Source organism: Acomys minous (assembly GCF_964271855.1).
Source record: "Acomys minous genome assembly, chromosome: 7".
Classification (NCBI taxonomy): domain Eukaryota; kingdom Metazoa; phylum Chordata; class Mammalia; order Rodentia; family Muridae; genus Acomys; species Acomys minous.
Genome location: NC_140488.1, coordinates 119754305 through 119769589, shown reverse-complemented (window position 1 = coordinate 119769589; position 15285 = coordinate 119754305). Strand labels below are relative to the sequence as shown.

Genomic DNA, 15285 nt, shown 5'->3' with positions numbered 1-15285 from the left:
TGTAGACCAGGCTGACCTCAAACTCACAGCAATCTACCTGCTTCTACCTCCCGAGTACACCACAATGCCCAGCTTAAATTACTAATTCCTGAGTGGGTTACTGAAGTTTTGAAAAAGTTTCTATTCAATATCAGTATTTGACACTATATAATTTTTTTCTAGAAGTGCCATCCTTTTCTAACAGATATTTCCTAAAAGCCCCTTAAGCATGCCAAAAGCCTGGTTTTATGAATAGAAACTCTATCCTAAAAGAAAAGTAGACCATTTCTACTTACCACCAGTAACACCATCTTGATCCTCTTTCTTCACTGGTCCTACGGATGAAGGTGGGGGAGGCATGAACTTGCAATCAATTTTTTCACAATCAGCATCAGAGTCATCTTTATCATAATCCGATAAAACCAAGGTGATCTTCTGAATATGAACACTAATACACAATACCCTTGAGCTCTTTTCAACTCTCAAGCATTTAAAGCATCACAGAGGGACTATGTATGCTTTAAGAATGCAGAAGAGTCCTGTGTGTGTGTGTGTGTGTGTGTGCGCGCGCGCGCGCACGCGCTTGCGTGATGCATGTGCTTGCATGATGCACAATCCCAGCATTCAAGAGGCAGAAGCAGTTAGATCCGAGTTTGAGGCCAACCAGAGCTACATAGTAAAAACCTATCTCAAAAATCAAGCAAACAAAATATAAAAACAATATACAGAAGATGTAGCTTCCGCCTTCAGACATGTATGGTATAGCTACACCTTCATCTCTCACGTGGGGTACGAGAGCTCCCAGGAACTGTTGGAAACCTTTTCCCGATCATACTGGGTTTCGTTTTCTACCTTGTTCAATCTCCTAATTGAATATTCTTCTCCAGTTTAAAAAGAAAGAAAAGAAAGCTGGGGGCCGGGCGTGGTGGCACCCACCTTTAATCCCAGCACTCCAGAGGCAGAGGCAGGCGCATCTCTGGGAGTCTGAGGCCAGCCTGGCCTACACAGAGAGTTCCAGGACAGCCAGGGCTGTTACACAGAGAAACCCAGTCTTGAAAAACAGAAACAAAAAACTGGATGTTCCTCACAGTCCCCAAGTCCTTGATATACCGCTTCTGTCTGTACTTTGGCAGCTGATCATCCTTCTCAGTATTTTTTAACCTTGGGCAATACTCAATAACTGGTCCCGAACAACGTATTTTGCTCTGCTTTGGGTGTTTTTTAAAAAAGATTTATTTATTTTCTTTATTATGTATACACTGCTCTGCTTGCAGGATGACTCCTGCAAGGCAGAAGAGGGCGCGATATCACATTACAGATCATATTACAGGAGGTTATCAGCCACCATGTGGTTGCTGGGAATTAGACTCAGGACCTTTGCAAGAGCAGGAGGCGCTCTTAACCACTGAGCCATCTCTCCAGCCCTGCTTTGGTTTTTCAAGAAAAGGTTTCTGTGTATGCCTGGCTGTCTTGGAACTTGATCGGTACATGATGGTGGCCTTGAATTCAAAGATCCACCTGTCTCGGCCTCCCAAGTGCCGGGATCAAAGGTGAGCAGGACCAGGACTGGCTAAAGGCCTGTTGTAGGTTCTATGTATACGGGCACTTACTCTATACACCAGAACAGGGCCCTGGATCCCATTATAGATGGTTGTAAATTGCCATGTGGATGCTGGAAATTCAACTCGGGATCTCTGGAAAGAGCTCTTAACTGCTGAGTCACCTCTCCAGCCCCCCACCCCGCCCCCCATTTTGTTTCCAATGTTTTGACACAAAGTCTCAGGCAGCCTAAGTATTGGCATTACACGCGTGCACTACCTCGCCTGCACAAACATGCTTTTGTTCTACATACTTCCCTCTTTCAACAATCACCCTTGCCAGCCAGTATAGCAGCACATGCCTGTAACCTCAACACTTGGGATTCAGAGGCTGGGTGATTAGCTGTTCTTAACTACAGACCAAGGTCAAGGCTGGTCTGCACTGTATGACATCCTGCCTCAACATGGCAACAGGAAAGCCCCCAAGGAAGCTGACAAGATGGCTCAGTGGGTACCACTAACCCTAACAAGCTGAAATGAACCCCCAGGGCCACATGGTAGAAGGGAAGAACGGATTCCTTCAAGCTGTCCTCTGACCTGTGTGTTGTATCTTGTGCTTCCACACACAAAATAAAATACACGTGAGTATCAAAATAAACAAACAGGGCTGGAGAGATGGCTCAGTGGTTAAGAGCACGGCCTGCTCTTCCAAAGGTCCTGAGTTCAATTCCCAGCAACCACATGGTGGCTCATAACCATCTGTAATGTGATATGGCGCCCTCTTCTGGCTTGCAGGAGTACATGCAAGCAGAGCACTGTATACCTAATAATAAATAAATCAATCTTTTTTAAAAAGATTATCTTTAAAAAACAAACAAACGAATAAAAAACAAACTAACTAACTAACAAACAAACAAACGAAAAAAGAGGCTGGACCAAGGAATGGCTCAGCAGAAAAAGCAACTACTGTTCTTGCAGAAGACCCATAACAGCTCACAATCTTACATAACTCTAGTTCCAGAGGAGCTGAAATGCTCTTCTGACTCCCAAGAGAACCAAGGGCACACCTGGTACACATACACACACGCAGGCAAGACACCGAGACCCGCACAGATAAATACATCTGTTAAAAATATGATAAAGAGGGGCTGGAGAGATGGCCCAATGGTTAAGAGCACTGGCTGTTCTTCAAGAGGACCTGAATTCAATTCCCGGTAACCACGTGGTGGCTCGTAACCATCCGTAGCCTTAGTTCCAGCATATCCAATTGGCATATGCGGGCGATGAACAGACATACATGCAGGCAGAAATACCACTGCACATAACATTAAATCAACCTAAAGAAAAGTCCCCAAGGGCCAATGAGACAGCTTTCCGGATAAGGAAGTTTGCTTGCACACAAGCTTAGCCACCTGAGTGAATGGAATCCCTGGGACGGATTAGAGATGGAAGGAAACAACCAACTCCACAAAGTTGTCCTCTGACCTCTAGATGTGTATCAGGGTGCGCCACACAAAATAATAATCACTTGTAGTATTATTACTTTTTTAATTTTGAGACCAGATCTCTCTCTATGTCTCCCTGGCTTGTCCTGGAACTTTCTATGGAGACAAGGCTAGTCCCAAATTCAGAAATCCACCTACCTCTGCTTCCCACCCTAATTTTAATCTAAATAAGACATATTTTGCCCTGACTCACCTCATTTCTACAATTTTACCACATCTTGCCTGCCTAAAGGAAACTTCCCAAATTATCAAGGCTGTTTGGGGTGGGGTGGGGTGGGGTGGGGGTGGAGTTTAGCAGATGCTTTCCTATCATGTGACCACAAACTTAAATCCCACCCCCAACAGCATTAACCATCTTATTGATTACAGAAGAAAACTGGGGGATGATTACAAATGACAAATTCAAGTGTCAGATATCAAGTGAAATATGCAGTTGGGAGTAGAACCTTCAAAAACCTTTCAAAATCCATTCTTTTCCATCCTGCTACATTACTGAACAATCATGTTGGCTAGCACCTCGTTATGTCGTCAAACCTCAAATAATGTATATATAAAAAGAGGCCACAAAATTTGTTTTACCCTTGGTCTTTGCTATTTACCAATAGGTTTCCCAATTCTTAATACAAAACACGAACAAACAGAGAAACCTGCTGAGGCCTGGTACTCCCATGTCTTTAATCCCTGCACATGGGGGGCAGAGGCAAGTAGAGCTCTGTGAATTCCAGGCCGGCCCAGTCCACATAGTTAGTCCCAGGCCAGACAGCTACACGATGAGACCCTGTCTCAAAACAACAAACACCACTCACTAATTCATTTCCCCATTGCTTTTTCTGCTTGTTTGTTTGAGACAGGGTTTCACTACTTAGCTCTGACTATTCTGGAACTCACTATGTAACCAGGCTGGCCTTGAACTTACAGAGATCCGCCCGCCTCTGCCTCTTAGAACCACCATGCCTGGCTTCCCATTACTTCCTTATTTCTCATTTTTTCAAGTCACTGGAAAAGTCATCTCTTTACACCAAACGTCTGAGTCATCACACCTCTAACCACAACACGAAGCAAACAGGAGCAGGAAGACCCACACTCCAAGTCATCCTCAGCTATATATGAAGCTTGAGGCCAGACTGTGACACGTGAGACCCTACCTTAAAACATAACAAAAATGCTGTGTGAGCTCCATCATGCCTGTTTTTCCTTTCAAAAATCTGCTCAAGCCGGGCGATGGTGGCGCACGTCTTTAATCCCAGCACTTGGCAGGCAGAGGCAGGTGGATTGCTGTGAGTTCGAGGCCAGTGTGGTCTACAAAGCGAGTCCAAGACAGCCAGGGCTACACAGAGAAACCCTGTCTCGAAAAACCAAACAACAAAATCTGCTCAATAGCATGGCACGGCACAGCGGTGCACGTCTTTGACCGCAGCACTCAGGGAGGCAGAGGCAGGTGGATCTCTGTGAGTCAGAGGCAGCCGGGTCTACATTGAGTTCCAAGACAGCCAAGGAGGCTACACGGAGGAACACCATCTCAAACGATTTTTTGTGTGTGTTTGTTTTTGTTTTTGGACAGACATGGTGATGCGTGCCTTTAATGCCAGCACTGTCAGGACAGATGAAACACAAGCACGAGATCAAGGTCATCTTTATATCTAGAATTTGACCAGCCTAAGGGACATGACATCCTGTTTTCAAAAAGAAACAAAACACTGGGCATGTGGATACACACATTTACTCCCAGCACTTAGGAGGCAGAGAAAGCCGTATCTCTTTAAGGACATCCTGATCAGTATAGTTAGTCCCAGGCTAGCCAGGGCCACACTATGAAACTGTCTTAGTCACACTGTTTTATTGCTGTGATGAGACACCATGACCAAGGCAGCACTTATGAAAGAAAGCATTTAGGGGGCTTGCTTATAGTTCCGGCGGCGGCAAGCATGGCAGCAAAGAGGCAGACACCATGCTGGTGAAACAGCTGAGAGGTCTGCATCCTGACCCTCACACAAGAGGCAGGCAGACAAGGCAGACAGACAGACAACTGGGCGAGGTGTGGTGGTCATTTTGCAACCTCCAATTGCACCCCCAGGGATATACTTCCACCAACAAGGCCACACCTCCTCATTCTTCTAATCCATCTCACATAGTGCCACTCCCCGGTTACTAAGCACTCTGATGAATGAGCCTATGGGGGCCAAATGTATGCAAACCAACACACACACACACGCACACGCAGTCTCAAAAAAGACTCTGTTAAAAAAAAAATCACTTCCTAGAAGTCGCCCTCAATCGCCTGCATCCCCTTTCGATTACTACAAATGCACTACAAAGTGCATTTCTAAGTCAGGCAATGTGAAGGGATCAATGCCAAGGAAGACAGGAACTCATAAAGGACGAGACAACCTGGAACCCAGCATGCCAGGGTACTGACATTCTCTCTAAATATAGCTTCCACTTCTGGGAAGTTAACTCAGCAAAGTAGGAAGTAGGAATCTGCCCCCATCCACCCTCTTCTTGACCTTCCCTAGTCAAGATCAGCAAATCAGACCCCAAAACTACAACTCCCACTGAAAACCAGAGACGGACTGCCTGCCCTCAGCCTAAGTCAGGATGCTCATAAATAACAGCTACGCTATTTGACTAACAATTGTGGTAGCTCGTTAAACGTTACTAGGACAATCTACACAGAAGTGTGCGCTTATAGTTGGTTTAGGGCTTAATAGGCATGGCGGCTTTGCTTTTAGTAGTCGTGAATGACTACTGCTGCGTGGGGTGGCTCTGTACAAGAAACATTTATCAAAAAAAGACATGGCACATACCGGTAGCCCATGCTACTCCTGAGCAGGAGATGGCTGAGCAACACGGTGAGCAACCTAGTCTCGGGAGGGGGTCGGAGGGAGAACAGAGGGGAAGCAACACCCAAATCCAGTCACTGAGTCTCAAAAGCTAAGCTGAAAAGTGGGGTTTTTGAGACAAGAGTTTCAGGTAGCTCAAACTGATCTTGAACTCACAGCTCAAGACCCCGTATTTCAGATCACCCTGCCTCTGCCTCCCAAGCGTGCTATGATTGCAGGCCTACATTATTACCATGCCCTGGGCTCACCAACTGGGAAGGTTTTTAATCTACCACTCAACAGCATAAAATTTAACTTGGAAGGGTAAACAACAAACAACATCACCTATGTTTTTGGGCAGTGAAGTACCACAGGGCAATGCAAAGAATAAGCTGTAACCGACAGCTAGAGGTTCCAGATGACCCACTCTAAAATTCAGAAAACAGACTTGACCTCATAGCAGCACCACACTGTTTATCAAAGTTTACCACAAATGCCAAACGGGCCGTCAGTGGTCCTACAAACTGACAAATCAGTCAAGTTCTGCTAACTGCAGAACGTTTAAAAGTTCTACGCGTTTTTAAAGTTCTCCAGGGTTCAAGTTTTCTTTATCTCAAGGGAGGTTAGAAAAAAAAAACAATAAAATCTAGCCAGGTGGTGATGGCACAGGCCTCTAATCCCAGCACTTGGGAGGCAGAGGCAGGTGGATTTCTGTGAGTTCAAGGCCAGCCTGGTCTACAGAGCGAGTTTCGCGACAGCCAGAGCTACAGGCAGAAGACCCTAAGAACTAGTCGGGGAATGATTTGCGCCAAAACACATTTACTCACTGACATGAAATCATAAGCTTACCCTTCTTAATCTACAAACTCTTTAATGGCCAAAAGCTGCCCTCGTTCTAACCTCTGACTTTGAAGCGAATCTACGAAGAACAGTATTATCAAACCGGCAGGCGCTTAAATACACCAGATGGCAAGAAATCACCAAATCACCATATCCTCCCCCCCCCCATCACTAATCAGCAATTTGCAATTGAACATTACAAGAATAAAAGCCTGAGTTTGGTAACTGAACTGACAATGGGAACGGCAGACAGAGCAAACACATAAGACAGTCAAGAACGATGGCAGAAATCAAGTATAAAACTCAGAGCCCAAGACAGACTTATGCAGGAAGAAAGCGCACTGCACTGCTCATTTCACAACACCGAAGAGCGCCGATCACAGTGGGGTCCATCTTTTAATCCCAGCGCACGGGAAACAGAGGCAGGTGGATCTCTACGAGTTTGAGACCACCTGGCAGCATCATGCACAGTGAGCTCCAGGACAGGCAGGGCTATGTTGAGAAACAAAGAGAGAGAATCACCTGCATAGCAAAGGGGTTGCAGGCTCCCCATTGTCTGCTGGTATCTTTGGCTTTCGTCTTCTGCCACCTCATTGATGTCTGAATAGTCCACAGCGTCTTCTCTACTCCGAATCCATCCTATGGATTTAAGAAGAAACAAACAAACGAACAAACAAACGGAGCTATCTCAACAAAGAAGCAAGCAATTCTCATTTCCTTTACACAATCCCCACTTAAAAGCAGGTGTGTGATAGCTAGCCCCCTCCCCTAACCCCCACGACAGTCCCCATGGCCCACACTTCACCTTCGTCATCTACCAAGGCACTGTCAGGCCCAACCAGTTCTTCATTTGCCGTGAGTTCAGTGATCAAGCTGCCCAGGCCCAGAGCGCCCAAGCCTGCAAGATGCTTCTTACACTCCTGAAAAAGGGACGGCACAAGAGTCGAAAGTAACCACTAAACCTGAAGGTACTACGTAAAAGTTACTCATCTCCCCCGCTCACAGCGAAATCACAAACGCATCTGAGAAGTGATTCCACGATGGGCTCAAAGGAACATCACACTCAAGAACTGTACAGGAAATCCACTACGCTCCGTATAGATCAGACCCAGAAGACACAGGTTCCACGCATGGACCTGGCTGTGGAGCCATTCCAGATCAGCCAAAGCCAGGAAAGCGGGGTCCCGAGAAGCTTCCGGAAGGATCCTACGCCGCAGCGGTTCTGATAGATCCCTTCACTAGGTTTAACTACTATTTTTCAAAGCAGCCAAGTAGAACGTTACCTTCGAACCAAACCCCTCGGTGTCGGTGACAACCGCTTAGCAGTTTTCCTGTTTTCTCCCCAGTCTTCCTCAGACTCGAGCCCCACCCCCCACCCCCGCCTCTCTCTCCACTACTCCCCAAAACCAGTAAAAGGGCGGGAGTTGAGGGGCGGGGGGGAGTCCTCCGCGTCCCCAGAACAGGCTACGACGCCCCGGTTCCTCCTCAGCCTCCACTCGTCGTCCACCACCAGCTCCCCAAGCCTCACCGCCCTCCGCCTCAGGCCCACGCCCACGCCTCACTTCATCCAAGACGCCTTCGCCCTCCAGCTGCCCCGCTCCGTTGATGTTGCCGAACAGGAACCCGGTTAGAGAAAACGGGCCTCCTCCGGCGGCGGGATCCTCATCGCTGTCTGTGTCTGACATGACGCCGGCGGCAGCCCAGCCCAGCCTGGCCCCATGGGCCGAAAACAAACACGTCAGTCTTCAGTTGCACAGCGGTCGCTCGCCGGTGCCGAGGAGCTCCCTGACCCCACCAGTCCGGAAGTTGAGGGGAACAAAACCGGAAAGACCGGGCTGGCCCACCAGAGCACAGACTCAGGGGGGCGGGGGGGGGGGGGGACTAATTCACCAACTGTTTTTGATTGGTCCGCCCAAGACCAAGGAGGCCCAGTAAGTGGAAGGTGGTTGGTCAAAAGAACCGTTCAGTCCCGCCCATCGGCGGAGCGAGACCCTTCGGGTTGCGAGGGCGGGGGCGACGGTTTCCCTCCAATAAGAAGAAGTTCGGAGGCCACATGACCTATGCCCCCTGGGACCCGGGGGGGGGGGGGTCACGGGTTCAGTACGCGGAAGTAAGGATTCCAGCCGCCTTTTCCGGTTTGTGACGTTCCCCAGAGGACCCTTGCCAGACACTGTGCTAGGGGTCGGGTGCTACTTACCTATTCGGAATTTACGTCTTGCCATAGCAAAATGTGAAGCTTAGTAAAAATGAGCAATCGGAACTTCGAGATTCACAGCGTTTAACATTTTCATAGATTTTTGGTTGGTTGGTTGGTTGGTTTTCAGAGCACTTGTGGGCAAGACTCTAGGTTTGATTCCCAGCGCCAAAGTGAGGCAAGGAATGAATGAATAATAAAAAAAGCTGGGAGAAAGCGGAGGGAGGGACGGAGAAAGTATAAAGGGCTGGGGCTACAGCTCACTGGCAGAATGCTTGCCTGTGTGCGTGAGTTCGGAGACCTGGGTTCGATTCCCAGGACTTAAAATTAACTTTCCAGCCGGGCGTGGTGCACTCAGGGAGGCAGAGGCAGGAGGATCGCTGGGAGCTCCAGGCCAGCCTGGTCCTACAGAGATAGTTCCAAGACAGTGCAACACAGAGAAACAATGTCTGGAAAAAATCACAGACATGAGGAGAGGTTTTACAGGCTTTGCTTGAGAAAGTTCCAGAGACCTCCTACTGTCCAGCATGATCACTACACATCCAGAACAGCTGTTAAAGCTTTGTTTGACAAAATTGGGGAAATCTCTAGATGATCACCACGGCCCCCAAATATTATGTATGCTCTGGGTGCAATGTTATTTACCTTTCTGGTATTTCTCCTAAAATTGTTTGTTTGTTTGTTTGTTTTGGTTTGTTTTTGTTTTTCTTTATTTCTCAGGCCTAAGTATGAATTCTTGAATCTTTGTCTCAAGATGTGCAGCCTGGGCCAACTCTCTCCCCCCCCCACCCCACCCCTTTCTCTCTGTGTGTCTCTCTCTCCCTCCTTCCCTCCCTCCCCTTCCACTCTGGGATCTGACATCTTCTGGCCTCTGTGGTGCCCTATATGCATTTAGTACACATATATTATATACACACACATACTGTTCTGCCCAAGTCACGAGACCCCCGTAGACCACCAGAGACCAACCAGATGCCAGATATACAGGGTCTTTTTATTGTGCAAGCTCTGGAGCAAGGACCATCAGTTCCCCAGAAACTGAAGAAGATGGTGGCCTCGACTCTTTAGGTTACAGGTTTTATAAAGGCAAGCAAGGTTTTTGAAACCTTGCTGTTGCATAATTGGATAAGCAGGTTTTAGAGAAGTTGGCCTTAATGCTGATAGGGTATGATAGGGTAGGGGGTTTGGGCCATGCCACAAGGGGAATCTTATTTAATTTTTTTAATCTACTGTAACATTGTGGGTTTTTCACCTTATGAGCTGGCCACTTGCTGCCAACTTCCGGTGTTACCAGGTGTACTATTGTGGGCTTTCCAAAAACTTGGGGAACATGGGGGAAGGGGGAAGTTCACTCTGGGGGCAAGACAGAGGCTTGGTGTAAGATGGCTTTTGTTTGGTCCCCACAATACATTTAAAAATGAAAATAATTTTTTAAAAAAGTCTTTACAAGAAAAAAGGGCCGGGCAGTGGTGGTGACTCAAGCCTTCAATGTCAGCACTGCAGAAGTAGAGGCAGGTAAATCTCTGTGAGTTTGAGGCCAGTCTGGTTTACAGAGGGAGTTTTAGGATGTCCATGGGTAAACCTGAACTTGGTAGCAAAGACCTGTAATCTCAGTTACTTGGGAAGCTGAGGCAAGAGAATGAAAAAACGCAAGGCCAGGCCTAGGAAAATTAAATGAGACCCCGTCTCAAAACAAACAAAACTAGAATAAGGAAACATGCACAACTAATCAAAAGTAGGAACTTTGATTAATTCCACGGTTTGAAAACGAAGAAGATGCTCCAATTCCAAGGATACTTTGTAGAGGGCTGAATCATAAAATGTCTACTTCCTTATGTTTCAAAGGTGCCACAGTCCTGCAGAGTGGTGGCGGGTGTTTTACCCACTGAAGCATCTTTCTGGCTAAAGATTTCTATTCAAATATATTATTATTTATTTATTTAAACTTTTTTAGACAGGGTCTCCCCAATTAGCCTGGAATTTAGTACCAGCGTGGCCTTGGGTTCACAGATCCCCATATCTCAGAGTCTGATATCTGACAAAGTCATGTATTCACTTTTTGGATCTTATATTCAAGTACAGCTTGGTCGGAGAGACCAATTTTTTCCAGACATTGTTTCTCTGTGTTGCACTGTCTTGGAACTATCTCTGTAGGACCAGGCTGGCCTGGAGCTCCCAGCGATCCTCCTGCCTCTGCCTCCCTGAGTGCACCACGCCCGGCTGGAAAGTTAATTTTAAGTCCTGGGAATCGAACCCAGGTCTCCGAACTCACGCACACAGGCAAGCATTCTGCCAGTGAGCTGTAGCCCCAGCCCTTTATACTTTCTCCGTCCCTCCCTCCGCTTTCTCCCAGCTTTTTTTATTATTCATTCATTCCTTGCCTCACTTTGGCGCTGGGAATCAAACCTAGAGTCTTGCCCACAAGTGCTCTGAAAACCAACCAACCAACCAACCAAAAATCTATGAAAATATTAAACGCTGTGAATCTCGAAGTTCCGATTGCTCATTTTTACTAAGCTTCACATTTTGCTATGGCAAGACGTAAATTCCGAATAGGTAAGTAGCACCCGACCCCTAGCACAGTGTCTGGCAAGGGTCCTCTGGGGAACGTCACAAACCGGAAAAGGCGGCTGGAATCCTTACTTCCGCGTACTGAACCCGTGACCCCCCCCCCCCCGGGTCCCAGGGGGCATAGGTCATGTGGCCTCCGAACTTCTTCTTATTGGAGGGAAACCGTCGCCCCCGCCCTCGCAACCCGAAGGGTCTCGCTCCGCCGATGGGCGGGACTGAACGGTTCTTTTGACCAACCACCTTCCACTTACTGGGCCTCCTTGGTCTTGGGCGGACCAATCAAAAACAGTTGGTGAATTAGTCCCCCCCCCCCCCCCCGCCCCCCTGAGTCTGTGCTCTGGTGGGCTAGCCCGGTCTTTCCGGTTTTGTTCCCCTCAACTTCCGGACTGGTGGGGTCAGGGAGCTCCTCGGCACCGGCGAGCGACCGCTGTGCAACTGAAGACTGACGTGTTTGTTTTCGGCCCATGGGGCCAGGCTGGGCTGGGCTGCCGCCGGCGTCATGTCAGACACAGACAGCGATGAGGATCCCGCCGCCGGAGGAGGCCCGTTTTCTCTAACCGGGTTCCTGTTCGGCAACATCAACGGAGCGGGGCAGCTGGAGGGCGAAGGCGTCTTGGATGAAGTGAGGCGTGGGCGTGGGCCTGAGGCGGAGGGCGGTGAGGCTTGGGGAGCTGGTGGTGGACGACGAGTGGAGGCTGAGGAGGAACCGGGGCGTCGTAGCCTGTTCTGGGGACGCGGAGGACTCCCCCCCGCCCCTCAACTCCCGCCCTTTTACTGGTTTTGGGGAGTAGTGGAGAGAGAGGCGGGGGTGGGGGGTGGGGCTCGAGTCTGAGGAAGACTGGGGAGAAAACAGGAAAACTGCTAAGCGGTTGTCACCGACACCGAGGGGTTTGGTTCGAAGGTAACGTTCTACTTGGCTGCTTTGAAAAATAGTAGTTAAACCTAGTGAAGGGATCTATCAGAACCGCTGCGGCGTAGGATCCTTCCGGAAGCTTCTCGGGACCCCGCTTTCCTGGCTTTGGCTGATCTGGAATGGCTCCACAGCCAGGTCCATGCGTGGAACCTGTGTCTTCTGGGTCTGATCTATACGGAGCGTAGTGGATTTCCTGTACAGTTCTTGAGTGTGATGTTCCTTTGAGCCCATCGTGGAATCACTTCTCAGATGCGTTTGTGATTTCGCTGTGAGCGGGGGAGATGAGTAACTTTTACGTAGTACCTTCAGGTTTAGTGGTTACTTTCGACTCTTGTGCCGTCCCTTTTTCAGGAGTGTAAGAAGCATCTTGCAGGCTTGGGCGCTCTGGGCCTGGGCAGCTTGATCACTGAACTCACGGCAAATGAAGAACTGGTTGGGCCTGACAGTGCCTTGGTAGATGACGAAGGTGAAGTGTGGGCCATGGGGACTGTCGTGGGGGTTAGGGGAGGGGGCTAGCTATCACACACCTGCTTTTAAGTGGGGATTGTGTAAAGGAAATGAGAATTGCTTGCTTCTTTGTTGAGATAGCTCCGTTTGTTTGTTCGTTTGTTTGTTTCTTCTTAAATCCATAGGATGGATTCGGAGTAGAGAAGACGCTGTGGACTATTCAGACATCAATGAGGTGGCAGAAGACGAAAGCCAAAGATACCAGCAGACAATGGGGAGCCTGCAACCCCTTTGCTATGCAGGTGATTCTCTCTCTTTGTTTCTCAACATAGCCCTGCCTGTCCTGGAGCTCACTGTGCATGATGCTGCCAGGTGGTCTCAAACTCGTAGAGATCCACCTGCCTCTGTTTCCCGTGCGCTGGGATTAAAAGATGGACCCCACTGTGATCGGCGCTCTTCGGTGTTGTGAAATGAGCAGTGCAGTGCGCTTTCTTCCTGCATAAGTCTGTCTTGGGCTCTGAGTTTTATACTTGATTTCTGCCATCGTTCTTGACTGTCTTATGTGTTTGCTCTGTCTGCCGTTCCCATTGTCAGTTCAGTTACCAAACTCAGGCTTTTATTCTTGTAATGTTCAATTGCAAATTGCTGATTAGTGATGGGGGGGGGGAGGATATGGTGATTTGGTGATTTCTTGCCATCTGGTGTATTTAAGCGCCTGCCGGTTTGATAATACTGTTCTTCGTAGATTCGCTTCAAAGTCAGAGGTTAGAACGAGGGCAGCTTTTGGCCATTAAAGAGTTTGTAGATTAAGAAGGGTAAGCTTATGATTTCATGTCAGTGAGTAAATGTGTTTTGGCGCAAATCATTCCCCGACTAGTTCTTAGGGTCTTCTGCCTGTAGCTCTGGCTGTCGCGAAACTCGCTCTGTAGACCAGGCTGGCCTTGAACTCACAGAAATCCACCTGCCTCTGCCTCCCAAGTGCTGGGATTAGAGGCCTGTGCCATCACCACCTGGCTAGATTTTATTGTTTTTTTTTTCTAACCTCCCTTGAGATAAAGAAAACTTGAACCCTGGAGAACTTTAAAAACGCGTAGAACTTTTAAACGTTCTGCAGTTAGCAGAACTTGACTGATTTGTCAGTTTGTAGGACCACTGACGGCCCGTTTGGCATTTGTGGTAAACTTTGATAAACAGTGTGGTGCTGCTATGAGGTCAAGTCTGTTTTCTGAATTTTAGAGTGGGTCATCTGGAACCTCTAGCTGTCGGTTACAGCTTATTCTTTGCATTGCCCTGTGGTACTTCACTGCCCAAAAACATAGGTGATGTTGTTTGTTGTTTACCCTTCCAAGTTAAATTTTATGCTGTTGAGTGGTAGATTAAAAACCTTCCCAGTTGGTGAGCCCAGGGCATGGTAATAATGTAGGCCTGCAATCATAGCACGCTTGGGAGGCAGAGGCAGGGTGATCTGAAATACGGGGTCTTGAGCTGTGAGTTCAAGATCAGTTTGAGCTACCTGAAACTCTTGTCTCAAAAACCCCACTTTTCAGCTTAGCTTTTGAGACTCAGTGACTGGATTTGGGTGTTGCTTCCCCTCTGTTCTCCCTCCGACCCCCTCCCGAGACTAGGTTGCTCACCGTGTTGCTCAGCCATCTCCTGCTCAGGAGTAGCATGGGCTACCGGTATGTGCCATGTCTTTTTTTGATAAATGTTTCTTGTACAGAGCCACCCCACGCAGCAGTAGTCATTCACGACTACTAAAAGCAAAGCCGCCATGCCTATTAAGCCCTAAACCAACTATAAGCGCACACTTCTGTGTAGATTGTCCTAGTAACGTTTAACGAGCTACCACAATTGTTAGTCAAATAGCGTAGCTGTTATTTATGAGCATCCTGACTTAGGCTGAGGGCAGGCAGTCCGTCTCTGGTTTTCAGTGGGAGTTGTAGTTTTGGGGTCTGATTTGCTGATCTTGACTAGGGAAGGTCAAGAAGAGGGTGGATGGGGGCAGATTCCTACTTCCTACTTTGCTGAGTTAACTTCCCAGAAGTGGAAGCTATATTTAGAGAGAATGTCAGTACCCTGGCATGCTGGGTTCCAGGTTGTCTCGTCCTTTATGAGTTCCTGTCTTCCTTGGCATTGATCCCTTCACATTGCCTGACTTAGAAATGCACTTTGTAGTGCATTTGTAGTAATCGAAAGGGGATGCAGGCGATTGAGGGCGACTTCTAGGAAGTGATTTTTTTTTTAACAGAGTCTTTTTTGAGACTGCGTGTGCGTGTGTGTGTGTGTTGGTTTGCATACATTTGGCCCCCATAGGCTCATTCATCAGAGTGCTTAGTAACCGGGGAGTGGCACTATGTGAGATGGATTAGAAGAATGAGGAGGTGTGGCCTTGTTGGTGGAAGTATATCCCTGGGGGTGCAATTGGAGGTTGCAAAATGACCACCACACCTCGCCCAGTTGTCTGTCTGTCTGCCTTGTC

The 15285-nt window shown here is 48.1% G+C and overlaps 2 protein-coding genes across 23 annotated transcripts in view; one reads left to right on the top strand and one right to left on the bottom strand.

Annotated features, from left to right (window-relative positions):
- The window catches only part of LOC311601892 (transcription initiation factor TFIID subunit 1-like), a gene marked incomplete at its 3' end in the record, with an annotated part of 80778 nt that extends 72210 nt beyond the window's left edge, over nt 1-8568 (bottom strand). For 5 of the 8 annotated variants that reach the window (XM_084789644.1, XM_084789645.1, XM_084789646.1 and 2 more), the window contains exons 1-4: nt 8244-8567; nt 7487-7601; nt 7204-7320; nt 276-314 (exon numbers count right to left, since the gene is read on the bottom strand). In XM_084789644.1, the coding sequence (XP_084645770.1) occupies nt 276-314; nt 7204-7320; nt 7487-7601; nt 8244-8366 (394 nt within the window). In that variant the 5' untranslated portion in view covers nt 8367-8567. Of the gene's footprint in view, nt 1-275; nt 315-7203; nt 7321-7486; nt 7602-8243 lie in introns of all 8 variants that reach the window. The other 3 variants (XM_084789641.1, XM_084789643.1, XM_084789642.1) reach the window with 1 other exon arrangement.
- Nucleotides 8569-11779: 3211 nt separating this feature from the next.
- The window catches only part of LOC311601891 (transcription initiation factor TFIID subunit 1-like), a 78087-nt gene continuing 74581 nt past the window's right edge, over nt 11780-15285 (top strand). For all 15 annotated transcript variants that reach the window (XR_014780678.1, XM_084789635.1, XM_084789634.1 and 12 more), the window contains exons 1-3: nt 11780-12068; nt 12711-12825; nt 12992-13108. Coding sequence is in view for 14 of the 15 variants with exons in the window: in XM_084789635.1 (XP_084645761.1) it covers nt 11946-12068; nt 12711-12825; nt 12992-13108 (355 nt within the window). In the remaining variant the exon portion in view is untranslated. The remainder of the gene's footprint in view (nt 12069-12710; nt 12826-12991; nt 13109-15285) is intronic.